We start from the raw sequence: 27,986 nt of genomic DNA, 5'->3' as shown, positions 1-27,986 counted from the left end.
GGAGCCAGAAAGGAAATATGTGGAGGGACAAAAGAAAAAGACTGAGTTTTTTTTTTTTTTTTTTTAAGACTGAGATTTTGACAAAAGTTGGATTTGGGTTCCTTAGCAACTGTGAGAAGGAGAGCCAGGAGAGTTGAAAAGAGCCCAGCCCACTGAGAACCCGGGGACCTGTGCTGAGCTGGAAATAGCCACCACCAAACTCCCTATCATTGCCTCCACAGAGGGTGGAGGACCACTCTTCAACATGAAGTAAAGGTCAGTGTCATTGGTGGTATTATTTGTTCACTATTCTTCCTTCTTCTTCATTTTGCCATGGTTTCACTGAAGATAGAATAGACCTCTCCACCGGCATTCACCTTGGCCATATGACTTGCTTTTGCCAATGGAATGTTAGTAGACATCATATATGCCACATCCTACTAGAGGCTTTGAATATGCTTGTATGGTTTGACTTGCCTCCCTGCAAACCTGTCCTCCACTACGGAGGCATATGCCCCAGGCTGGGCACCTGGAGGGAACCAGAATCCAATCCCCAGCCTGCAGCCAAACCAATCACATCCACTGGGCTCATCCTACACATAGACATAGATGTATATTGTAAGATGTTGAGATTGGGAGGTTGCTTGTTATGCAGCATTATCATAGCAGAACTTAATACAGATCCTTTGATGGTTTCTGTTGGGCTCAATGTGTGCCCTTGGTCAGGTAACAGTAAGGCAGTTTAGCAATGAAATATAGTGCCCTTCCCTTGACTAATAAGGGCATAGTGCTGTCACTACAGATAGGCTCAGGTTATGATAAAGATACTAATACTGTACCCTGTTCACAAATATATCCCATGAACAAATTACTTTCATAAGATGGGCAGATGGCATCAAAGAGACTTCTGTTGGGGATCCCTGGGTGGCGCAGCGGTTTGGCGCCTGCCTTTGGCCCAGGGCACGATCCTGGAGACCCGGGATCGAATCCCACATCGGGCTCCCAGTGCACGGAGCCTGCTTCTCCCTCTGCCTATGTCTCTGCCTCTCTCTCTCTCTCTCTCTCTCTCTGTGACTATCATAAATAAATTTTAAAAAATTAAAAAAAAATAAAGTTCTAAAGAGACTTCTGTTAAATGGAAACCAGAGAGGTCTTTTGAGAAAGACTTTTTTGAGGAATTCCAACAGAAACCCGGTGGCCTTTGCACCAAGACAATTTCATAAACAAAAAAGTTGGAGGAAAGAACTTGATTACAGTTTGTATTGTACCAGCCAGCAGGAGACTTTTTTTTTTTTTTTTCATTTCTAAAGGATCACAGGGAAAGGAATGTTCATCCACTTTGGGAAAATCCAGTCAGGATTGACTTTTGGGCCCTAGATCTCCCTTCCCCAGACCACCTTCCAGAATGCCCTGCTCTGAACCCTGACATCCCCGTGCTTAACAGCTGTGATTCTCACTGACTGCTGCGTAGGAATGTAGTGGTGGGGACAGAGGCAAAGCAAAGCCATCTTTTCTCAACTCTGAGGTGTCAGTAGGATGACAAAACCCTGGTCCTCCACTAAACTGCCATGGATAATGGGATAATATGCTGGGCAGGGCAGGTGGAGAGAAGACACAGGTCATAGGTTCCTCTTCCAACAAAACAGATAACATTACAAGGCATTTGCAAAGTGTTTCTTGGTGGGAGTTTTCTGGGTGGGAGAATGGGCAGAGGGAAGCCATGTGGTATGTGTGTGTGTATAATAAAACTCATATTTGGCCTTGGTTCTGGAGTAATCACTAAAGGTGTCAAAGGCCCTTCCACTTTGTCCTCCAACCTCTGCTCTCTTTCAAACTAAACAATCCCCACTGGCTGATCACAGATTCATCACTACTCAGGCTCTGAGTGAGACTGGCAGAGATTTTGAATTTGAAGTTTCTGTTCCATTTTTTAAAGATCAGTTAAATAATTTTCATAACAAAAGCATGACTAGAGTAAAAGGGAATACATAAGCATATTTTCAGAAGGCTGGATTAAAACCACATGTCAGTCCTGTGAGTAACACTGCATGCTAGACCTGGTCAAACTCTGCTTTCCTTGGCTGAATCCAGAGTCAGGCTCCAGGGAGTGGAATTTGGTCTGACATAAGCCTGGGGGCAAAGGTGACAGGCACAGACCATTAGAACTTCCAGGCACACAGTGTCCCTCTCCAAGTAAGATCTGCTGGGTCCTGGGAGACTGGAGCTGTTTGTCCCACTGTGGGCAGAATCCCAGGCTGCCTGTCTTCTAAGCCACCACCTAGCAAGGCTCCCTTGCTCGGCTTGATTAGAGAGTTGTGATTTTCCTTCCACATCAGCAACTTCAAGACAAGAAAGGACTTTTGCCCCTGTAACTTCTAAACCTAGCTAATTTCCAGGAAAAAGAAACACACATACATACACACACAATGATAACTTATTTGGTGTTCACTGTGTACCTGGGACTGTTTGAAGGACTTATTTCTCTTGACTCATTTAATCTATATGCCAGTCTTATGAGATAGGTATTCATATTATCATCACATTTTACAGGTAATGGAAACAAGTATACTAACCAGGGTAGCACCAAGACATGGACCCAGGCAGTCTGGTTCCAGACCAGTGACCTAATCTGGGAAGGGGCTGCCACCCAAAGCCCCTGCTCCAGCCCTGATTGTAAAAGACTGCACTTTGTCTCAGGGGTAGGCCCTGCCTTCATAGGAGGCTTACTTCTTTGGGACTGGTCAGTTCATCTGGAAAATTAAGCTTGCATGAGATCAAGGATAGGTGGCAGTTTTTTTGCAAAGGGGAAAATTGAGGGAAAATAAAAAACATTTTTGGGCTACATTTATTTTATAAAAATAACTGTTTTGTCTCATGTTTTACTTAATTAAATAAAAGAATATCAATGAGAGAACACTGCCATTAGGCCCACTCAAATCTGGGCATACTTGAGGGGTAACTTCAGAAGCAGTTTCTTATGATCTGTTATCCTCAAATGAGGTCTAGGGCTTGATCTCAAAACCAGACAGGTTCTATGCCTCCTACTCCTTCCAGAACCAGATGCTGCCTAAGTTCCCTTCAGCTCAAGCACTCTTAGGAGGGAAGCCAGGAATATACTTGTGGTGAGGAAACCATACAGCATAGACTTGTTGAATCACAATGTTGTACACCTGAAACTAATGTAACATTGTGTGTCAACTGAACATCAAGCAAAAAAAATAAAAGACTCTAGCCTGGAAACTGAACATAGCTGACCTGAGAGATGAATACAGCAGATGCTATTAATAATAGCCACTTACCAAGCACATACCATGTGCCAGGCAGGCACCCTCAAAATCCCACAATGTATGTGCTACTATGACAATTTCTACAATTAAATTGTACAGTATTGTCCAGAAGGATTTAGAGAAGTATCTTACTCAAGCTCACAGAGGTGGTCAGTGGCAGGCAGGGTTTAAATTTTTCCCAGAGTCTACATATTTTTTACACCATCACAGAATGATGAACAAAGCCTGGGGAGACAGGGGTGAGTTTAAGGAGGGGCTAAGCATGGTAAAGGGACCTGGGATTTTGCTGCTCCTTTCAACAACTTCCTATGGCTTCACAGGGTTTTTACTTGCAATTTGGTGGGTGCTATGTCCAAGAAGCCAGCTTAGTCTTGTAAATGGTGGTCGACACAGTGGGTTCTTAAGGATGAGGAAAAGTCCTTATTGAAAATGAAAATCTCTTTTCATTTCCCCCACTCCTCCTTAACCTGCCCAAGTAAATGCTCTCCTTGGCACATTTTAAGGAAAGTATCTTTGTTTTGTTTTGTTTTATTAATAAATTTGTTTTTTATTGGTGTTCAATTTGTCAACATACAGAATAACACCCAGTGCTCATCCCATCAAGTGCCCACCTCAGTGCCCGCCACCCACTCACCCCCACCCCCAGCCCACCTCCCCTTCCACCACCCCTAGTTTGTTTCCCAGAGTTAGGAGTCAGGAAAGTATCTTTGAACAGCTAAAAGCACTACAGATATTGACCTTGGGGGATTTATGGCAGAGATGCAGATTGAAGGTTCATGGCAGGGGATAATCTGAAGTTCTCCTGAGGCTCAGGTTTGAATCTCATTTACCCCAAGTGAATGATTCCATGAATGTCTGGCCATGTTCTCCTGCTTAGCTTCCAGAACATAACTACAGGGATACAGTCACTTTGTGATGTGACAGAAAATTCCTGGTTGAACAAATGGCAATAGCTGGTGCTCGGAATGGGAATGAAGACCAAAGAAGTCTTAAAAAGAGATGGTTCTCAGTCTAGAAAAGAATTGAAACAGGGAGAAGAGCCCTAGGAAGTACAAGTTTTAAACATAATAAAGAGAAAAATGTTAAATCTAGAGACAGCAGACATTTCTCCTCAGTGAAGACACGCTAAGCATTAAAAGACTATGTTGGCAAGCCCAAGAAAAAAGGCTTCCATCACTCATTCTTCTACCCCCATACACCTCAAGCCTGCCAAAACTTCTTCCAGCCATGAGGCAGGCAGGAAAACAACAGATTCAGAATCCAGGTTCTGAGGTCAGGTAAATGCCACCAACACAACAGCCACCTAGTAGATCCTCAATCGTATATGAAGGCATGAAGGAAAGAATGAATTGCATGTATTCAAAAGAGTAACACAGTGGTGGGATTCAATTTACAACTGGGAGGGGGGATTATCTTTTTTGGACTAGGAGTCTCAAAATCTCTGATGACATATCCTTACTAATAAAATTTGTGAGCACATCCCTCTAATACACATTATTTTCTCCAATATTTACAGATTATTGTATATGAATATGTTCATCATAAAGCATGAACAATAGATGAAAAGTCAGAAAAGGATTGTGTAAAGCAAATGTAAACAGAATTTCTAATATTTTTATACTGTAACCTAGTGGATTGTCTAGGGTACTGCTGAGGTAAGTGAGCCTCACTTTGAAGACCTTTAACCTAGAAACAGTCTGCTTCTTCATACACAAAATGACTCTGGTAAAGAGTAATCTGAGTTTGACTGTGCTCATCTGTTATTTTTTTTAAATGTATTGTGGATAACCACAATGATGATTTGAAGGGGATACAGGACCAAGTAGAATAAATATTTTCTTGTGTAAGTTAGGAAAAAATGTCAAGATTGAGATCAACAGTCTAGAGACTATTCTCAGAAATAAATGAATCAAATAGAGTCCAGGTACACTTGAATGAGAAAATCAGAGTCCAGTGAATTCTTATAGTCCCTAAATGTTCAGAAGTAAAAATCAGAGAAAAGGTCAGGAAACAAGAAATTGGAAATTGTTGAGCTTGACTATCAAGAATAAAAAAACTGAAGAATGAGGTTCTGCTCTGAGCCAGTGATTATTTAACTCAGCACTGACTAATAAGAATATAATGCTAACCACATACTAAATTTTAAACTTTCTAGTAGTCACATTTTAAAAAGGGGAAAAAGCTAGGTGAAATTGACTTTAATAATTTTATTTAGCCAACTATATCCACAATATTATCATTTCAACATGTCATTATAAAAATTGAGATATTTTACATTTTTTGTAATAAGTTTTTGAAATTCAATGTGTATTTCACAGTTTAGCACATCACAGTTCAGACCAGCCATGTTTCAGTAGGTGGCTGGTGGCTACCATCCTGAATGGCGCAGATCTAAAACTGACACATAGATCCTTGGAACCCCAGGAGTCCACAGTGTTTGAGACATGCTATGCTAAAGGATAAATGATACCAGATCACTTAGATCAATATAACTGTAAATACAAACACAAAGGCAAGCATAAAAATTATAGTATAGTGAAGTTCTAAATTACAGGAAGGTTAGACTCTAATAGAGTAAAGTAGGCACAAATTAAGTCTTGATCAAAACTACCCCTGAAAATCCCTCAAAAAGGAAGCTGATACATGTCAGTTTTTCCTCCAACCTTAGAACAGATGTTGAGTCTTTTGTCTCAAGTTGGGAAATTCTTGTAGCACACTCAGCCTCTGACAGTCAATCTTGAGAAACACATCAGACCATCTAACAGGGGATTTGGGGAGAAGAAGGTTTGAAACACAGGCCTACCTAGTTCCATGAACATTTGGAAGGAGATTAGCAATAACTGGCACCAGATTTCTAATCAGCAAAGTTTCTAGTAGTAAAAAGAATCCAAAATGGAAAGGAGGGTGTGTGTAACGAGAGAAAAGGGGCTCAGGGAACTGCATCAAATGCAGTAGGAAACACAATTCAGGTGGGAGAGAGGGCGGTTGAAGAGAGCAACAGGCCTGGTCCCTGGAACCTACAAGTCAAGAGGAAGAAGTGAGTCGAGAACCCAATGAGTAGAAAGCCTCCCTAGCTCTCAGAAATTCTTTCTCCAAAGTGAGATTGATTGCCCTCTATCACACAAACTTTTTAAAGCACATGTATTGTTGCACCTAGAGGTGTCCAATGCCAGTGCTCTAATTATATCCCCAGAAGCTCACCTGCCCCCACCTTTACCCCTGCCTTCCTCACTTCCTCCAATTCCTCACCAAGGCTCTTGGCAAAATTAGGTGTTCCTGGAAGGCAGTAGCTATAGCCTCCCACCTTGAATCTCAGTTCTTCCCTTTTGAAAGGGATCAAGTCAATCAACATTTCCCCATCTGCAGCTTTCTGTTCAGGAACAAATAAGCAAGCACTGCATCCCTGTCCACATACTTGCTAAGGGCTATGTGAGCCCTCTGAGCACAGAGCAATATTTCATAACATCTGGCTCCTTTTCCTCTGTTCTGGCCTCCTGCCCTGGTCTGGCTGGGCCAAACTCATTTCAGGCTGGATGTGACCACATGCTGTTTGGATTAAGTTGCATCGAGTGTTAGAAGGAATGATCCCTTATCCTGGACTATGTATCACCAAGTTTCACCAAGAGAAGAGGCTGGAAAGGTTATGCTCCTCTTCTGGGTCATGAAGTGCAACTTCTTTCTGCAGATGACCCAGGGCAGGCTTTCTGAATTGGTTCCACAATGTCAGAGCTCTGGTTAGACAGAGTTCTGCTAAAGTGAAGATCTGGTGCTGGGTGTTTCCAATACTGGGGCATGTGGAATGGTGCATCTGGTGCACAGGGGAGGGGCAGAGTTGGAAACGGGGAGGAAGAGCCAATGAGAAAGTTTACGCAGGCAGGAAAATGTGGGCTAAACTCCATTCGCCTCCCATGATAGGCATCTACTGAGTACCTCCAGGGATACACTGTAGTGCTATGGGGGTCCAAAGGAACGAAAATCTCCCTGTCTTCAAGAAAAATGTAAAATTCAGTTCAGGAAATGGGTCCAGAGCAAGATTTTATTAGATTTTTTTAAATAATAAATTTGTTTTTTATTGGTGTTCAATTTGCCAACATACAGAATAACACCCCGTGCTCATCCCGTCAAGTGCCCCCCTCAGTGCCCATCACCCAGTCACCCCCACCCCCCCTCCCCTTCCACCACCCCTAGTTTGTTTCCCAGAGTTAGGAGTCTTCATGTTCTGTCTACCTTTCTGATATTTCCTACCCATTTCTTCTCCCTTCCCTTCTATTCCCTTTCACTATTGTTTATATTCCCCAAATGAATGAGACCATATAATGTTTGTCCTTTTATTTGATTTTTTAAAGATTTATTTATTTACTTGCTGCTAGAGGTGCTGCAGGCAGAGAGAGAAGCAGAAGCAGCCTCTCTGCTGAGCAGAGAGCCAAAGGGGTCCATCCCAGGATCCTGGGATCATGATCTGAGCAGAAGGCAGGCATGCTTAACTGACTGAGCCACCCAGGAGCCCCCTGAGCAAGACTTTAAAAGACAAATCTCAGAAGTAGAAGAAAGTAGTCTTCAGTGTCCTCTATGCCCCATCTTGCTGTCCAATATAACTAAAACTAAATTTGTTCATAACCCCAGCCACTTGCTGGATGATTATATATTAACCTCATGGGAGGAGCAATGTAAAATTTGTTAATGTAAGAAGAGTAGAATTTACAAAGTATTAATGTGGTCTTCCTACTTGCACTCCTGAGAACTTGTGCTGAAGCATATCCATCTACCTGGGATAAATGTTACAAAATGAATGTTACAAAAGACACGCAAAGGGTTAGACCAATGTTCACCTTCTGATATACAAAACAGAATTATGGAAATTCATGGACTTGTATGCATAGCTATGCATAGCTGCTGTCTTGAGAGACTTCCCAGTCTCCTTCATCTCTCTCTTTAGCATCAAAGGCCAAGCCTGGAGAATCTAGCTGACTTGGCCCCAGTTTGATGCCCTGGGTTTATGTGAGCTCTAAGTTCCTCCCACTTCTGAAAGTCTGCAGCTCCTTGTATTTTCACAGACCCAAAAAGGAACTTCATTGAAGAGCTATAAACCTACTCTGGATATGGTAGGACACAGCAGCTATTTGTTAAGTAACTACTGATTTGCTTTGTTTTACTAGATGGGAGTGGGAAAGCATTTGAAGGTCACATTGGTCTCACTCAACACTTAGGAGTGCAGAGTCCTAGCCTGACCTCATAGGACTCTGCCAACTGATGAACAGGAGTAACACTATGGCCTCAAAGCAGAGGCTGGATGACTCTCATGGTAAACTGAATAACAACCTCCGAAGATACCCAGGACCTAATGCCTCGAAGCTGTGAAATTTATGTGGAAGGGGGGGACTTTGCAGGTATGACTAAGTTAAGGATCCTGAGATGGAGAGATTATCCTGGATCACTTGATGGGCCTTAACTATAATGGCAAGTGTCATTTTATAAGAGGGAGGCAGAGGGAGAACTCACTACAGAAGAGGACAAGGCAATGTGATGAGGGAAGAAGATTAGAGCAAAGCTATTTGAAGGTAGAGGAAGGGGCCACAAGCCAAAAAAATTCTCTGCTAGTGCCTCCAGAAAGAACCAGCCCGGCTGACACCTTGACTTTAGCCCAGTGAAACTGCTTTCAGACTTCTGACCAGAACTGTAAGAGAACAAACTAATGTTTGAAGCCACCAAGTTTGTGGTAATTTGTGACAGCAGCGAGAGGAAACTAATATAACCCCTACCCTGCCAGCTGCAGAGATTGGCCATATGGCCTCCTTTTAGATGTCTTCCCACTGCAGGAATCTCTGGGCAGAAAGGGTTTGTTTTGTTTTAAGATTTTATTTATTTATTTATTCATGAGAGACACAGAGAGAGAGAGGCAGAGACAAGCAGAGGGAGAAGCAGGCTCCCCGTGTGGACCCTGATGCAGGATTCAATCCAGAACCAGGATCACACCCTGAGCCGAAGGCAGACACTCAACCACTGAGCCACCCAGGCACCCCAGCAGCAAGGATTCTAAGAAGGCCATGTCCAGCAAGCCCATCTTGGGAATATGAGTGTCTATGTCAGGGTGGGCAGTCAGCGAAGGGAGCCTGGAAGATTCAAAGAATCAGCTCCTCCCTTAAGCCCTACCCCAGCTGGTCCAGTCAGGGGCTCCTGAGCACATTCACACTGGAGTTGGCTGGTTGTGGAGGGCACTGGCCGATGGAAAAGCAGGTGTGCACCAGCTCCATCCAGAATGCAGAGTATATGTTGGCAGGGGAACACAGTGATTTGAAAATGTAACAGGCACATTGCCTCCATAACAGACCCCATTCCTAGGAAAATGAACCAAGCTCAAGAAGGTGGATCAGCTTTATTAAAATGAGAGGGGAGTTCAGTCAGTTGTCACCTTGTGGTTTGAAACCCATTAGCAGTATTTGGGTCACTACCGGACTTTTATTTTAAAGGAAAGGAAAGGAAAAGAAGAGAAAAGAAAAGTGAGAAAGGAAACAGAGTTACTGTACCTCACAGGGATAAGTATCATTTCGTGAAAACTTTATTTGAGTTACATGCACACCTATTGAGTCCCAATACAGAATGTATTGCTAAGCACATCAGTAAAAGAACATCTGAAAGCCAGTGGGTTAAATGACATAGTTGTGTCAGTCAGGACCTGATAAGAAACCAGAGGTTTTTCCCTGATTATGCATCCTAAGAAAGCTAACACTTATGCAAGAGTCTTCTCCCTGCAAATCTGGGCATCATCAGTGGCCACAGAGATCAAATCAGTGCCAGTCATGACCAAAGAGCTGGTATCAGGTAAACTCGCACCAGCCAACCCCAGATTAAGACAAAGGTCATGGGGAGGGTATAGTGAAGCAGTAGAGAGGAAGAGCCATAAGTAGGAGGGCTGCCCTACAGGGCCATGCCCATCACACCAACCTTCAGGCCCAGCTGGAGGAGACATCCAGAGCAGGTGTCCTAGCTCTTCACTTATTTCTACAACATAGAAACAAAGGCACCTACCTCCCAGGATTGATGGGAGTGTTTAATGAGTTAATGTGCATAAAACTCATAAAGAAGTTGCAGGGACATAGCAAGTCTTCAAAAGATGGTAGCTGCCAGGGCACCTGGGTGGCTCAGTCAGTTAAGCATCTGCCTTTGGCTCAGGTCACGATCCTAGGTTCCTGGGTTGAGCCCCATGTTGGGTTCCCTGCTCAGTGGAGAGTCTAATTCTTCCTCCCCCTCCCTCTCTTCCCTACACTTGTACTCTCTCTCGCTCACTTACTCTCTAATAAATAAACAAAATCTTTTTTTTAAAGATGGTAGCTGCCATCATTGTTATCCCATGAAGAATAAACTACAGCAAAGGACAAACTGGACTGAGAAGCCAACTGTAGGGCTAACCCCTAGACATCATGTACCAGCTACTACTTCTTCCAGGAGGACTGGTTGTGAGCAAGCCTGTTCTGCTGTCCCTACTTCTCCCCATCCTCACTCCCACCTCTTCTCCTTCAGCTTCCTCTTGCTCTAAGGCTGAGGTCCCCAGGAGAGTCCATAGCTGGTTCTTCAACGAAACAACTTGTGGGCAAAGACCCCTTCAATTTTGAATTCTTCCAGGTATTCCTTCTATAGAATTTTGTTCACAGCTGATATCCTCCCATACAGATGAATAACCAGGACATGACCAGGACCACTTAAAGGACTTCAGAAGTGGTCAATATCAGTGTAGCAGTTTGGCACAGAGGCTCTGGAATCAGACCACCTGGGTTCAAATCCCAGCAATACCATGTACTTGCTATGTGACGCTTGGCAAGTTACTTACCTTCTTTGCTTCTTGCCAGGTCCTGACTGCCACAGCTATGTTTAACCACTGGCTTTCAAACCTTCTTTTTTACCAGTATGCACAGGAATACATTTGACTTACCAGATGCTCTGTGTGTGTGTGTAACTGAAGTTAAAGTTTCATGAAATGACATCCTCAACAGACAGAATGACTCATGTTTTCTTTCTCCCTTCTTCCTTCTCTTCCTTTCCCTTCTCTTAAAATAATAATCTGCTAGTGACCCACTAATATAGACTCTGCCTCAATTTCCTCACCTGTAAATTGGGGAAAATAGACACACCTACCTGCAGTAGGTGCTATCTGTGTCCTGCCCATATCCTCCCACAAGCAGCTTTGGCTCTCTACCTTCAGGCTTGCTTTAGATGCTGGACATGCCTGCTAATACCCCCAGGATCAGCCCCCGACCCCTGTCAAACAGCAGCAGTTGGGTACAGGTTCCATCTGCTTTACGCGTCAGGTAGGCCAACTCTGCGGCATGTTCTACACAGTCTCCCTAAAGTCCCCAGCAGGAATGAGCTCTAGCCTGCAGTGGAAAGCTGATCCTTGATGCACCCTGCATCAGCTGCCTTCCTGGTCTCCCTTTCTAGCCCACACACCCCATCCCAGACCCACTCACTGCTGTCTTATAGTGACATCCTCCAAAAATATTACTCACACTGGAATCCTTGTCTCAAGGTCTACTTTTGGGAAAAGCCAACCTAAGACACAGCTTTATAAGACAGGTCAATTAAATGAAGCAAATGTCAAATGCTTACAAGGACTCCAGTCTCCTAGTATATGCTCAGTACACGTCAGCTGGGAGGAGGAGTTTTCCCTGGGCAGTGTCATGTGAGGTTTGGCTGGAGAGGGAAGAGTCTGCACAGTGAGGATCAGAGCAGCCCATAGACAAAAAGCCCAAGGGAGGTGTATTTTTGGAAAAGAAGGTATTGTTTTTCAATCTGAAGAATCTCCCATCTCTGTAGATCACAGACAAAATGATTCTTCCTGTGATTCTCCCAAGGGGAGTTGCAGGTATCACCCAAGGTATATGCCTCAAAGGGTGGAGGGTGGGCAGGAAGGACAAGCAGTTGCTGAGTCTCTGTTCCAGGGACAGAGTGACCTGTCATCAGAAAGACAAACAATCTCTCAAGGGTCTGTGTACCCTCTCCAGGGAGGCCACAAGTCTTCAAGCTTAGTATGGATGGCCACAGCCCACAGGCATAGGCTGAGCAAGGGACTGAGCACCCCACATCCAAATGGCCCCTGAAAGCCCCACTCAGCCCTTGACCATAGGACCAGACCCCAAGACATATCTGCTTACCATAACCTTTCTCTAGTCCCCAGACTGTTTGACAAGCTTCATCACTAGGCCCAGAAGGAAGCAGAAGCTTGCCAGGCTTACCTACCCTCACTAGCCCATTAGTAACACATGGGCTCAGAGTTAGGCTGCCTGGATGTTAGGTCCAGCTCCACTGTGTCTTTGCTGTGTAAACTTGGGCCTCAGTTTCCTCATCTGTACGATGGCAATAAGAATAGTGCCTCCTTCATAAGATAAAGTATTCCCTAGTGCATTTGGCAGATATTCTTGAGCCAAGCACTCCTCCAGAGAGAAGAGGTACATCGTGAACAAAACAGACAAAAGTCACTACCCTTGTGATGGTGACATTCTGGTGGGAAAATAATGTGACTCATCATTCATAAAAATAAAAACACTCCACTAAGTACTGCAAGAGTTATATGAGCTGTTGTAGGTAAAGCATTCAAAACAGAGCCTGACATGGTTATGTTCAGTCAGCATCAGTATTCTTATTATTACTTTGGTCATAATTTTTTTAGCAACACCCATGGGATTGCCTCCATGGTAGGGCTCCTGGAATCTGCATTGAGAATGCATCTCCTATAGGTGGGCATGTGAACCCTCTGCCTGCTCCTGAGATGAGAGAGAGTTAAACATCTGACCTTTATCTCTCCCTCCCTGTTTGGTGGTTGTTCTGCTGCCATCTCTACATTGATTATACATTGTGGCTTTTGCAGTCCTGCTGGCCCCAGGAGTCCTCTCTATATCCATAACTGAATTACCATTTTGTTCCAGCTCACAAGAGCACCAGTGTGGGAACACCACAGGCCAGATGGAATTTTGGAGACCCTGTCATTTTTTGGAAATTTTCTCTGGCTGCCCTTGTATTTACAGCCATATATTTTGCTCTCGGGCCCAGGAGTGGGGCTGGGGTGGGAAAGGAATAGGGATTGCTGCTTAAAAAATCCAGCAAGTTTCTCTCTGGGCCATTCCATTCCCACCTTCAAGAGTACTCTACTTCCTGGCTGCTCAGAGGACAGGACACAACCCCAGAGAAGAGGCGGAGGGGCAAAGTCTGTCTTTCAGACACACTTCTCCCCTCTACTGACCAAACCCAAGACAACAGGGGAAACTAAACCAATCAAGACTAAGGGAAGATTCCCCCTCGCTCTTGCCTTAAATCCACCCCAGTTATAGCAGGTCATATGGACTTCTTTAGGATAAAGCCTAGAGGAGATTTTGTAAACTGGGATCATGGGCCAAATCCGGCCTACAAATGTGTTTTGCTTCAGGCAAAATACTTTTGCCCAAAGTATTTTTAATAATTTCAAGCCAATGTTTAAAAATGAAGATATTTGGGATCCCTGGGTGGCGCAGCGGTTTGGCGCCTGCCTTTGGCCCAGGGCGCGATCCTGGAGACCCGGGATCGAATCCCACATCAGGCTCCCGGTGCATGGAGCCTGCTTCTCCCTCCGCCTGTGTCTCTGCCTCTCTCTCTCTCTCTCTGTGACTATCATAAATAAATAAAAAAATTAAAAAAAAAAAAAATAAAAATAAAAATGAAGATATTTCACATAAAAAATCCAGTTTTCTTGCTTCCCTTAAAAAAAGGACATTCTGGCCACAGCTTGGGCCCATGTTCTCACATGGCTGGAGAAGAGTTTGGCTCTCTCTCAACATGCTCTCTAAGTTCATCATAGGCCCCACCACTCCCTATTGTCTCCCAACATCAAGGAGTAAAGTGATTTGCCTTTGGGATCTCATTAACTTTATTGTTTTTCATAGAAGATAAACGCTTCTTTGACCAAGGCTCAATAAAACTTGAGAAAACAAAACACAGCTTGTTTTTTTCCCCCTGCTATACCCAGCTTACTCCACTCACTATGCCAGCAGCCCAGGTTCTATCAACACTTCAGTTTGAGTCACTATAAGAGTCACTATTCACATGTGACTATTTACATTTAAATTAGTTAAAATTTGAAATTTCCGCTCCTGGTCCACTAGTCATATTTCAAGTACTCAGTAGCCACCTGTAAGTAGTGGCTACCATGATGTACAGCACGAAATAGAGTATTTTAACCACCTGGGAAAGTTATATTGGAGAGCTCTGGGGAGATTTAAATATAAGACATGGGAGGCTACCAACCAATTAAAACACCTGTTGATAAAGACTCCTAACTCTGGGAAACGAACTAGGGGTGGTGGAAGGGGAGGAGGGCGGGGGGTGGGGGGGAATGGGTGACAGGCACTGAGGGGGACACTTGATGGGATGAGCACTGGGTGTTTTTCTGTATGTTGGTAAATTGAACACCAATAAAAATTAATTTATTTAAAAAAAAACACCTGTTGAGTGCATCCTCTGCATCTACACTGGGCTCTGTGGGGAAGCTGCTATCTTCCAGGGGTCCACAAACAAGGTGGAAAGCCATAGGCAAAGACAAGAGACAATGGAAGTGCCAGTATTGCCACAAGGACCCTCTCAGAGTCCAAGAAAGGGAGCAGGTCTCTGTTCTCATGATACAAAGAAAATGCTCTGCTTGTCCATCACACTGTGCTCTTGGCCCAGTTCCAGGCAGTCCTGTCAGAAGCTTCCAGACACAGGGACTCCCTGTTTCCTCAAGGGACGTTGCTTTAGATGCCTGGTATTCAGCCCCACGTTGTGGATGCTCTTCAAGCAAAACACACAGAGAGATTCAAGTTGGGCTTAAGACTTCTCCCTCCCCATCAGGGCTTCTCCCTTCAGCCCTGGCCTCCCCTATCCCTACATCCTGCTTCAACACACCCCATCATCTATCTCTCCTGCCTCTATGCACCACTCCCCAAGGCTGTCATCTTCCCAGGGCTTCCCAAACCCACATCCAGCCCACTTCTAGGGCTCTCCAACTCCTTGCCCTTCCTTCTCCTATATCTGAACAAAATACACCTGGCACCCAGATCCTCAGAACAACACTCTAACAATGAACTAATATCCGAGGATACTTACTTTTTTAAAAAGATTTTACTTATTTATTTTGGGAGAGGAGCAAGTAGACTGCGCTGAGCACAGAGCCCAACGCAGGGCTCCATCTCACCTAAGATCATGACCTGAGCTGAAATTAAGAGTTGGACACTTAACCAATTGAGCCACCCAGGCACTCCCAAGGATATTTACTTTTAATAGACAATTTCCAAAGAGTAGATATCAAGATGAAAGGGCTACATCTAAGTTGTGGAAATTTTCAGGCCAATTGATTGCAAAGAGCATTACATACATGGTTGGAGGGCCCACCTTGAAGTCTTGCATATTTAAACTGTGTGACCTGGCCATTACTCAGCATCAGTAATCTCTAAATTACTCTATTACTGATCTCAGCCTTAACCGTTGATGGATTTTTAAAAATTTTGATGGATAAAGGATTCAAGGAGATAACAGATAAGAAAGCCACAAGGCCCAATGCAAATACATGCTGTTATTAGTACTGAGGAGAAATTATATTCTAGCAGCCAGCACAGTACTTCACACCCACTAAAAGTTTGTTAAAAACTATTTTTTAAATGATCCTGGACTACAGGCTGAGGAAAGACACTTTAGGCAAAGGGGGCTTTTGGCATGCTCTCAAGATCAGATCACACAGATGAATACCTACACAGAAGTAGGGGTTCTGAATCTTTTTAGTACCAAAGACTATTCTAGCCACCCAGAGAATCCATGTTTCCTTGTCAGGATGCTTTTCCTAAATGTGTCAAATAAAAGACACAGGATTCCAAAAACGATTAATTAAATTGAATACATTCTATTCAATTTATTATATACTGAATTACAGTTATGAAAATATCCTAAAAAATAAATTTGTGGTATAATAATATATGTGCTCCTTATTAATACATTAGATAATAAGATCTAATAGCACCTCTAATAACAAATGCACTTTCAAAGTAGTAAGGAGTAAAGACTATTATTTCAAAGTCTGTTCTTCCACTGTTATGATATAAAACACCTGTGATTCCTAGGGCACCTGCATGGTGCAATCAGTTAAGCATCCAACTCTTGGTTTTGGCTCAGACTGTGGTCTCAGGGTCCTGAGATTGAGCCCTGTGTCAGGTCCCTTGCTCAGCACAGAGTCTGCTTAATACTCTCTCTCCTTCTCCCTCTGCCTCTCCCCATATCCCTCACCCCAGCATTCTCTCTTTCTAAAATAAATAGATAAATATTCTTTAAAAAATAAAATATCTATGATTCCTGCTGATGACAAAGTAACATGTCCTACCAACACTACTGTGGTGAGTGCCTACATTCATTATTAAAGAAACACTGCATTTCAGTGAGAGATTAGGGAAAATAAAGATGGAACTTTTCTTCAACCAAGTTGAGGGCTCCACTCAATTTTTACATATGGACTCCAGATCAAGAACCCTTGAACTAGGCTCCTCCCTTCTATCTCTGCCATTTGATTCTGTTTTTCTCTAGTTTACCAGTGTAGAGATGGATCCCCATAGCTGATACAATGGAAACCCCTTTTAGAGCATATATTTCCTGATTCTAAAACCCCTTATGCATAGGAACTAGGGTCCAAGGCTACCCCCAACTATTGTTCCCCTTGATGCACTGAAGGATTCTACTAATAAACTTAGAGGCTTAGGCCTTGCTGCAACTGCAGCCCTGTTGTCTGGGGACAGCTCCCATTAATTGAACACTTGGTATATCATGATGACCATTGTATGAGGTGCTTTATGCTCATTATATAGTATGGAACATACAACCTCACAAGGGGACAGTGTTATGTTTGTGAGGAAACAGGCTGAGGGGTTAAGGGTTCAGTGACTTGTTCAAGGTAGTAAGTAGGGTTTGACTTTAGTTCTGATTACAAATCACCCTTTGAATGCTTCATGCTTTAAAACTGCCCAGAAAAAAAAAAAAAACTGCACCAGGTAAGCTACTGTAACAATTGCAATTTAAACCCATTCACCCTGAGAGTGAGTGCCACTGCCAGGTAGATGAGTGCAGGTGAAGAAGGAGCCAGGAGCCTTTCCTAACTCTCAGTGAGGTGACTAAACAGAGCAGCATTGCCCAGTCAGCCATCCACACCCCCTCCCCAATGGGAAATGAAGGGATTTTAACTAGACTTTCAAGAGAAAATGTTCTGAGAGAAAAAAAAAAGGAATACAATAGCATCTTTGTAGCTGCAACCGGAGCTCTAGAGCGCCAGGAGAAGTGAGGGTAGTTGGGGGGAGGATGGGGAGACAGAATTTGGTGGCTGACTATATGAGCTGACTGGGACCGGGCCTGCAGACAGTGGCTGGGTGTATGGGGAGGCTGGGAGGGGAATGTTCATGCAGGAGGCCACCCTTGCTGCCAGCCAGTCCCTGAGCTGGGGTCCAGTTCCCCCAGGAGGTACACACTGAGCCTCTGTGTGGACAAACAGAGCCACTCTGTCCTAGAGAAAGAAGCCTGTGTGTCCTGCCCACCTTCCTCAGAGCACAGGGATGGACATCCAAATGGCCCATTCACTAGCCAGCCCGCTTCTAGTCCTCACATTGCCTGCAGCCTCCACCTCTCATGGATTCAGGCATCCCAGGCAGCACAACCCAGAGCCCCATCCCAGCCTGGGCACAGCTTGAGCCTTTGACTCCTCCCTGACACCCAACCCACTTCCTTCCATCTGGGTGGTCATGGGTTATCACGTGATCCTTGGGGCTGGAGCTCAGGCATCTCCTTTGGGGAAAAGAGTGAAGGACGTTATGGATCCCATACTTTTTGAAATTATGACCCTCTGATATTACAGGTTTGACTCTATTTGGGTCTTCCATTCCTACCTCAAGCATGCACCAAGCATTTATAAGTACTAAAGTATTTTTTTTTAATTGTTGCCAGAACAAAGAAGAGAGGCATGGCCTCTGCCCTCAAGTTTACAGTCCAAATGGAAAGCTGATCATAGACAACACTGCTCACTGAAGTACTTAGCTGGATTACAGGAATTATTGAAGGGGGTATATGCTGCTTGTTTATGTATATGAAGGAGTAGATTCACATGGATAATCTCCTTCCAGGAAATGTGGAAAATGAGATATAAGAGACAGAATTTCTTGACAATTTGCCAGTGCCTGGTGCATTAGAAGTGACTTCACAGCACTGGTGCAAAATCAGTCTGGACACAGGCAAGGCTAATACTCCTCTGGCAGGAGCACGGGGAGACACAGGGCATGTGAAGCACAGAGAAGCTGTGGCAGTGAGCCCTTGCTCGTCAGGACAGTGGAAAACATCACTGCTCTGCCAGAGGGCAACACACTGCTAAAACCAGCCCAGGACACTGTGCCCAGTACTGCCCTAAAGCCCTGCATCCCCTGAGTGAGTGCCATGTTCACAGGCTGTGAGGAACTCTTCCTCCTTCTGCGCAGGGGCTTGTGGGGGGAAGGGCCACCTTTTTTGTCTCTGAGCCTCAGTCTCCTCATCTCACATCCATACATCTCCGGCTCTGACTCTTCTCTTTCTCTCCCTTTCTCTCTTCTAGCTCTCTCCCCTCTGATGTCTTCCACCAGTTCTTTGGCTGATAGCATTTCTGAAAAAAAATCCCTACCTGACTTGGCTCCCATACATGGAACCACGAACCTGCTGCCTGAGCCAAGATGAAAGAAAGGATTTGAATTCTCCAGGTGGTTCTGGAAGAGGCTGTTTGCTCATTGCAAGCAAACACCCTCGAAAGCCAAACAAAAACTGCCCACAAGTAAACAGTATGTGACACAGCCCCTTCCTGCGGCCACTTAGCAGAAACCCAAACTGAAGCTCATGGCAGGCAGGGAAGATGGGGGTGGAGAGATGAGGAGCCACACGCTGGCTGGCAGAGAGCACTAGGGCCCACAGGCAAGGTGGCTAGGGTAACGTAACCAACGCTGTACTCATTTATTATTGCAATTATCCCTAACCCATTTTTGTGATAGTGAGGGCAAAACCAATTTAGAAGATTAAGGGAGAAATGTCAAACACTTCACTGTGGCTTTTTAGAATATAACATGATAATCTATTTTATAGAGTTAAAATGATTAGTATCATTTTTAAATAAGTTACTTCTATATCATGATTACTTCTAAGTAATTCCCCCATCACGTCTGCCAGATCACCGTCATTTCCCAGACACTCCCCTCCACCCCTTGCAGCCTCCCCTCCCTCTGAAACTGTTCTCTAAAATGTAAACACATCCCACCTCACCGTGCTCAAAACCCTTCCAGTGCCCCCACTGCCCTCAATATAGTAACTCAAATCCACAGCTGGGAAACCACCCATGCCCCTGAGCCAAGCTCTGCTTCCAACCCCACTTCTAGGAAGTTCCCCCTAACTCCCCTCCCAGCCAACTTTTGACAGCTCATATTTGCCTCCAGGACTTTGCACATGCTGTTCCTTCTGCTAGACTACCTTTCCCCCTTCTTCTTGTATTATTTTAACTTACATACAGTACAATTAAAATTTTCGTGAATAGTTCTAGGAGTTTTCACACACATGTATAGAACCACCACCACAACTGGGATACAACAGTTCCATCACTCCAAAAGCCTCCCTCATGTCCTCCCTGTGGAGTCATAGCCTCTACATGCCTCCTCTGACAGCCATCACTCATTCTTCAATGCCTATAGCTTCACCCTGCCCAGAATGTCATATAAATGGAATCACACAGTAGGGAGCCTTTTGAGATTGATTTCTTCCACGCAGCAAAATGTCTCTGAGATTCCTCCATGCTGTTGGGCGTATCAGTAGACTGCACAGTATGGCTGGATCCCACCTTGTTAGTCCCATCTACAGTTGAGGACATTTGGTTTGTTTCCACATACTTATACATAGATTGTGAATTCCCCTTTCGTGGTCTTCTAGATGTGCTACTCGAGAATTCCAAAGCCACTGAGAGTAGACTTAAGCCCTGCCTAAAAGAGACACGTGTTCATTTAGAATCAGTCAAAGGCTGGGGAGCAGTGTGAGGCTCCTACTGTTTCCTCATCTTCCACTTCCTCTTCTCCCTCCCTTTCACCTTTAACACCCCCTCACCATGGAATTCACCAACTGCTATCATATCCAATCAGTGAGCAGGTCCAGGGGCACCAGGCTGGGCCCTTGGGGGATAGCGCCAGATCCCAGGCCACTTCTAAGTATATGTGTCTGTATCTATATGTGTGTGCTGGAGATGAGGGTCCACACAGAGAAGGGCAGCCCAGGGATTACCCACAAGCCACTGTTCCATCCTCACTCTTGGGCCAGACGATCCTTCAGATGCTGACCTATGTAGACATATCCAGACAATACAGGGATAGCACTCCAAACTCCCCAGATGGAAATACTTCTTCCACAGTCATATCAAAAAAGGATCCAAGCAAAGATAGCCCAGGTTGCTCACAGCACCTGGGTCTCAAGGAGACCTAATGTACTCTGTTTCTAAATTGGTAACTTGGGTGGGGAGGGCGGTGCTGGGTCTTCCTTCTGTTCTGAGAGGGCTGTCAGCATCTTTGAGGCCCACATGAAATACATTTCTTTCACTAGCCCCTGAAATAGCTAGGGAACTCATTTCCTTGTGAGGCCTATTCCCTGCCCCCACAACCTACCCATTGCTTTTTGAACCAACTCCTGCTTGGGCTGGTTAGGGCCAGTAGATTATTTAAAACCCTCTGCTCCCTGGCTAGTCCCGTGCAGAGCCTGGCTCTCATATGCAGCAGGTCAAGGGGGGTGCCCACAAGAGAAAGGGTATCAAATTCCCTATGGGCTCCAAGGGCTGGATGTCATGGTTCCCAGTTCTGATTCCAAAACCAGTTTAACCTCTTTCCTTCAGCTGAGCCTGACACACTTGGGCAAGGTGATTGGCTGGAGGACCCCAGCATTAGATCTCAGGGGCCTCTGTGGCTGAGTGGGGCCTGCATTCTCATCCAGTGTTCAGCAAGGATGCCCAGAGCACACAAACTGGGCAAACATCTGGAGGCTGGGCATTTCCTGCCTGCTGAGAAGAAATATTTAAAGGAGCAAGAAAATTGTTTTAGACTAGAATCTATCTGCATGTGATCCATACTAAGAGGAGAGTCCCAGAAGCCCCCCCTTGACTGGTAGTGAATGAAAACGCATTAGTGACTTCCTTACCATTTGTTTTAGGTTCTGACAAAAAGAAAACCTATTTGGTGGGTCTTCTGTAAAGAAGGTGCTATTCTTATAGCACATTTGGGGCACCAAGTGTTTTCATCTCCATGATTGCATTTGCTCCTTTTAACAGTCCATTATCATAACCCCACGTTACAGAGGGGTGTAAAGCTCAGAGTACTGGAGTGCTTACCCAGAGCCATGTGGGAGCCTAGTCTAGCACAAACTTCATTCTGATCTCAAATCCTGTGCCTTTCTTTTGCCACTCTAACCTGCACCAAATGCCTCAAGTCTATAAAGAGGCAATAGTGTCTGTGATGGGACCTACATGAAGCGAGGAAAAGACCTCAGAGACCTGAATTCTAACCCAGCTCTGAGTGACCTTGGGAAGGTCACATCCCTTCTATGATTTAATCTCCTTCTCCTGAAGATTCCCCTCTGTCTTAACCATCACGGGTTTTATTAGCTCTTGGTTCTTTAGAGAATAACTGCCCTGTGTGTGGGTTCTCTTGGGATCCCCTTCCCTCCTGTGTGATGACATGCCCACAGCATAGAGTGAAGACAGACAAGAGGAAACCCCTCCCACACCCACACTTTGGGCCTTCGAAGGTAACTGCAGTAAAATCTTTTATAAAGAGGCTGAAGCAATTTGTTCTTGTGAGCTTGTCTGATTTGCACTTAGCCAGGCACTCAGATCCCCATTTCCATGGATAATCAGAAGCTGGCCGCATGCCACTGAAAACAGCTCCAAAGTGGGAAATTACCTAAAGTCCACAAGCAGAGAGATGATTATCAAAATCATGGTACTGAGCATTAAAAGTATGGCTCTGGATATTTTTTGGAGATGCAGACATGGAACATGCTTTCACAAAAAGTGAAGCAAAACAAATCAGACTACAATACTGCATGTTCAGCATAATCTTAACTCTTTAAAATAATACTAAAAGAGAATAGGAAATATGCCAAAATGTTACCTATGGTTACCTATAGAAGGTGGCAGTGTGGCCAAATAGGTGATTAGGAAGAAAACATTGTGTCTTTTTAAGAATCAGGAAGAAGACTTTTTTTAAAGTTGGCAATAATAGTCTTAACTTCTTCTGTCCATATTCTTCATCTGAGTTCCAAGTCTTGGCACACATCAAGTCTCCTGCCATGATTGGCAAGTGTCCCAATCTTAGCTTCAGAAATACACACAGCAAGCCCGATCAGAGACCCACACCCCCTCCAGGATGATCAGAAATGCCCTCACAGGTCCCACAGCTCTGCCTTCAGTTTGCAGAAAGACACCTAAGGATTCCAGACTTTTAGCTTTATATTTCTAACCCCTGGTTTCTCATTTAATGTCCTCAGATCAGTAATATGACAGTCTTGAGGAATTACTGGATAAAGGCCACCATATTCAGACAAGTTGGGGAAGTTCACATCTCAGTTTTAATGAATTAAGAGAGGTTTCTCTGTGAAATGATCCTGCAAGAGGGCCATATAAGATGTATCATTTGCAGATGGAGATCACCAACACTTTCTATTTTAGGACTATCTCAAGGGGTGGGAGCTCTACAGATTCAGGGGGATCTGGGGAAGTGCAGTTCCTATTCCCTCAGCCTTCTAGCCTTGTGGTTCTCAGTCTGGCTGCACACTAGGGTCACCTGGGAGGCCTGAAAAATAAATCCCTTCGTCTAGGTATGGTCTGGGGGGAAGTGAGAGCCAGGGCTGAGAACCACTTCTTCCTCACACCATCATAACTGTCTATGCTAAGAAGTCAACACCAGATTGGGGTCCAGCCTCAGAATCATTCATGCATCATCCATTTTTGAAGCTAAATGTAACTTGAAAGGACATCTAGTTCAATCTCTCATTTTATAGAGGAAGAAACTGAAGCTCCCTCCCACCCACAGCCCTGCCAAGATTCCTGGCCCCTCACCTCTTCCTATGCTAGTTCCAGTCAGTATCTGGCTGTACCTTGGGCCCCCAGGCCTCTGGCCCACAGGACTCTTCATTCAGAGGGAGAAGCAAAGGAAACCTTCAGACCTCCAGGGCAATTTTGCTGTCAGAGTTCGCTTATCAGGCTGCCCCTCTCTCTGGCAAGTGTACCCTGACACAAGTGAAATTCTGACTCAAGTCTTCTTCCTAACACACCAGAACTAAGGATGAGGAGCCAGGAAACTGCAGGCTTATGAGGACAGGAAGCCCATGCTGGCAGTAGAGCAAACATATCCAAACACTTTAGGCTGCTAAAGCAGAAAGCAGGTACTTTTTCCCTTGTGCATTCTATCTCCATTGCAGGAGGCCTGAGACACCGAGACACCTTTAAAATCAAGAGACTCCTTCATACTGGTAACAACCTTCTGGGTTGATGGCCCCTACCCTCTTCTGGCAATACTCTTGCTCCTGAACATGAAATTTTGTAGTAAAAAATCTCCATAGTTTTCAGTTTCACATCCTATACCTCTGATCACCCCTCTTTTTCAACCCTAAAATTCCATGATTTCCTTCTCTTTAGCAGCACTGAGAAAGACACCTATGAGGACTGGAGAGACATTATTAGGAGGGGAAGGTGAAACATATAGCCTCATAGGTACCCTTCCCTGAGCCCCTAGCTCCTATTGACCAGCTCATGGCCTCTAGTTCCCACAAGGCCAGGACACCTTTGGACCCACGGAACTGTTCTCCCAGAGACCCTCCATCCTACAGGAGAATCCCAAGTCACCCTTCTGAACTCCAGGCCAGCAGCTAAGCTCCCCGGATAAGTATCTCTAGTGAACTCCAATCTGGCCTCTGTGAGCTTAAGAGTAGGGAGAGGGAGTGGGTCATAGAAGCAGAAGAAAGAACCCTGTGGGTTCCTTCAGAGTTCAAACTCATTCTGGTGTCTGGCACCTTCCCCTCACCCCACTCACTCAGGGTAGGGCAGTGTACTATATATAGGAGCAGTGGGTGGAGGCTGCAGGTAGCTTCTACCTAGAAGCAGAGTTAATCAGCAGCCAGGCCTGAGGGAAGCCCCTTTCCTGAGGCTACACATGTAGCCTGGGTCATGCTCAAAGGGTCTATCTTTTCTGCTTGCTGGTGTCTGTGATCTTTATCAATGGAAAGGCAACGGTTCACAAGTTCTCCAACATCCTGAATAACATCCTAGACCAACCAGCACTCCCACATCTGCCCTATGGTCCAGAGGATGGAGCCAGGCACTGGACCTTTACCAGAACCAACTTATTTCTAGTGGATTAAGCTTCAGCCAGGGTGTACGGGTCCATAATGAAAGCGCCCTTGGTCATCCCCGTCAAGGAATGTGGCAACTCTGGCTGCTCACCCCTTGCCCCCATACTCCCTCCTAGGTGCACAAATAAAAGCCGCACCAAGTTCTAGAACTATTCTGGCTCGCGGAAGCTGCGCGGACTCGGCGCACCCAGAGCCTCGCGCAAGGTCTGCGGCCACCTGCCTGGATGCCCACCCGATCCGCCCACACGAGCGTCCCCTCTCGAGATTCCTACCATGTCCCCTGCGGTGGCTGGACCCGTTTCTCGGCGATCTCAGCCGGCTCGCCAGCTCATCCCACCGCCCCCGGGGCCGCCCCTTGCTCCGTGACTCTCCGAGGCTTCCCAGGACGCGGGGCTGGGTGCGCGGTGCGCTCAGGGATGCTCTGCAGGTGCGGGTGTTGGAGGAGGTCTGGGATCTCCAGACCACGGGGATCTGCGTGTCTGAGGATCTGCGGTTCTGCAGGAGCCTCCACGATCAGTTAGGGACGTTCGCCGCGTTTGCGAGGTCCCTGCAGCGCGTCCCAGCCCAGCCTCCCCACTTCCCCGAAAGCGAAGGAGGAGGGAGCTCCTTTCACAATAAAAGCCCTGCCCCGGGCTCAGACAGCCACAGGCGCCCGGAGCAGGGGCCCAGGTGCTAGGAAGGAACGGTCCCCCCGCCGGGTGAAGATCTGAGGCCCGGCGGCCAGGGCCAGGGCCGGGCAGCAGGGCCTTCGCCCGGGTCCCGCTGTGTGGGAAGGCGTGAAGGTGAACCCCCGGCAATCTGGAGAGAGGAGGAACGGCGAAGGGGAAGGGGCTGGCGGGCCCGCTGAGGGTCGCCGAAACTATTGCTCTCCCACACAAAGCACAGAAAGATAAGTCCTTCACTGGCATCTCAGTAACCTCATTTGGGTTCGGTCTCCACAGGCTATTTGGAAGGAAATACAGTAGGAAAATCCTTTTACCACTTGAGGTCAGTCACAATGGATCTTTTCCCCCCTTGAGAATTAATCAGTTTAAGTCGCTGGACTAAGTGGCTGATACCGACCCCTCTGCTAGGGATGCATGGAATGTTTTGTCCCCTGGGTCACCTATAGTAGGCTATGGCACAGCTGAGGCAGGACCTAAGGATCTGCGTGCTCCTTGCTGGAGAGAAGGCTGGGCTTGGAGTCCATCGTCCTGGAATTGGGGCTGAACTGTTAACAGCTGAGTCACCTTCAACCAGTGATTGGGCCTTTTTGAGACCTATGTTCCTAACTAGTCCAATGTTTGGATTTCAGGATTCTTAAGAGTCTATAGACATAAAGGTAGAGATGAGGGCAGAGTCAGCAGTAGGGTGCCCTGAGAGAATCTGGGAATCAGGCTGAAAAATTACCCTCTGAAGTTGAAATTAACAAGAATCATCACTGGATGGACAGAAATCATCTTTCTGGGAGTCACCTGCTACAGAAGGATTTGAGGTTGAGATGATAGTACTTCTCAAGGAGAACAAATATACCGAGGTTTCCTTAAATTGTGTATGGGGGTGGGGAGACAGATGGAAGGGAAAACATTTCTTCAGTCCTTATTATGTTCTGGATGCTTTCCATAGGTTATTTCATTTCAACATTACAAACAATCCTATGAAGGAAATTTTATTATCATCATTTTGCAAATGAAGAAACAGGAATAGGGAGTTGATTGACTCTCCTCAAGTCAGATAGTAAGTAGTTTTAGCAAATCAAAAGGCCTATTTGTTAAAACAGGAGAGAAAGAGGAAGAAATTGATAAACAAGGAAAGGGAAGCAGAATGCAGTGCTAAAAACTGTAGCTTGCCTGGGATTAGGGTGTAGGGAGAGCACAGAAGAATCTAAGCGAATACTGGATGAGGACAGTTATAGAGGAGGAAGTGGACCCTGCAGACTGTCTCATTCAGACATCTGAGGAAACAGTGTGGTCTTCTGAGTCTCCTTTTCTGCCTGTGACCCACATAAGATGTACATTCTATGCCATGACCCTTTACACAAACATCTATGTCTAAAAGTCCCTAAAACCAAGTTTTATAAAACATTATTACATGTGACACACTCTAATATTTACCATTATATTTCATTTTAATTATTAGTAGTGATGGTCTCAAATCATTAAATTTATTTCAATAATACCCACTAATAAGAGCAGTTTGAAAAACACTACATTGGAGAGTGGAGCAGACATATATTTTTTAAAATTAATGTTTTCAAAGGGTTTTGTGGCATTCTGCAGAATTTATCTGTATGTATAAAAAGAATTTAAGAGGCTTGTTACTCAGGATGCCTGAGAGGCTCAGTGGTTGAGCATCTGCCTTCGGCTCAGGGCAAGATCCTGGAGTCCTGGGATCAAGTCCCACATCAGGCTCCCCACGGGGAGCCTGCTTCCCCCTGTGCCTATATCTCTGCCTCTTTCTCTGTGTCTTTCATGAATAAATAAATAAAATCTTAAAAAGAGGTAGCGATTCTGTTGGCCAAGTTTGAGAACACTGAGCACAGGTAAACAGACTCTCTTTCTCTTTAGCAGTAGGACTTGTCAGAGTCATCAATGCTAATGTGCATTGAGATTTCCTGAGAAAGTTGTAAAGTGCCCAGTGTTTCCCAGATTTACTGGACGCTAGCCTCTTTTTCTGAGGTCTCATGGGATCTGCTTGGGAAAAGCTGCTCTAGGACCTGGCCCAGCCAGGTGAATTGTCAACATCAGAACAGTCAAAATCCTGCATTCTGAAGCCAGACTCCCAAGTTCAGCATCATTTTGTTCACCTGATTCCCAGCTCAGCAAAGGAGGTTCCCAGATGGTGAATGTAGGGACTCCATTTGTAAGTGAACAACTGCCACTTTTGTAACCCAGGTTGAATGTGAGCAGTCAGTATCCCAGGAATGACCACAGCTGGGTAGGCAGATAAAACTGAGTTCTGGAATGGCCGAACTGAGGTGACACCTGGATCTGCCTGCAATGACTCCACCTGCCCTTTGCAGAATCCCTTTTCTTTATTGCCTCCTACTTCCTTCCAGCCCTGCAGTGCTATGATTCAGACCACTTGTCCATAATATCTCAGATGTAATCATTTGCTTCCCTGACAACATCCTCCTGCATAGGGCCATGCCCGTGGCTGTGACTCAACAGGTCTACATGGTGACAATTTTGACATGCACTTTTTTGTTCCCTGTCCCCATTTGCTGACTTTCCATGTATTTTTTGCAACACACTCTTTGATTGGTGTTAATGTCAAGAACAAGTAAGAAGTAGCATTGCATTGCAAAACTGTCAGGCTATG

The 27,986-nt window shown here is 45.2% G+C and overlaps 1 protein-coding gene and 1 long non-coding RNA gene across 2 annotated transcripts in view; one reads left to right on the top strand and one right to left on the bottom strand.

Moving 5' to 3' along the window:
- GASK1A (golgi associated kinase 1A) overlaps nucleotides 1–25,450 on the bottom strand; it is a 54,294-nt gene extending 28,844 nt beyond the window's left edge. Inside the window, exon 1 of the mRNA XM_026000907.2 lies at nucleotides 24,959–25,450. Within this exon, the coding sequence (XP_025856692.1) occupies nucleotides 24,959–24,961 (3 nt within the window). The 5' untranslated portion in view covers nucleotides 24,962–25,450. The remainder of the gene's footprint in view (nucleotides 1–24,958) is intronic.
- On the top strand, nucleotides 69–22,121 carry LOC140594448 (uncharacterized). Its single transcript, XR_011995240.1, has 2 exons — nucleotides 69–255; nucleotides 18,877–22,121. It is a non-coding gene; the product is annotated as an uncharacterized lncRNA (long non-coding RNA).
- Nucleotides 25,451–27,986: the final 2,536 nt, after the last annotated feature.

Source organism: Vulpes vulpes, chromosome 11 (genome assembly GCF_048418805.1).
Source record: "Vulpes vulpes isolate BD-2025 chromosome 11, VulVul3, whole genome shotgun sequence".
NCBI classification, from domain to species: domain Eukaryota; kingdom Metazoa; phylum Chordata; class Mammalia; order Carnivora; family Canidae; genus Vulpes; species Vulpes vulpes.
Note: the sequence above shows the minus strand (reverse complement) of the source record. Positions and strands in the feature narration are given on the sequence as shown.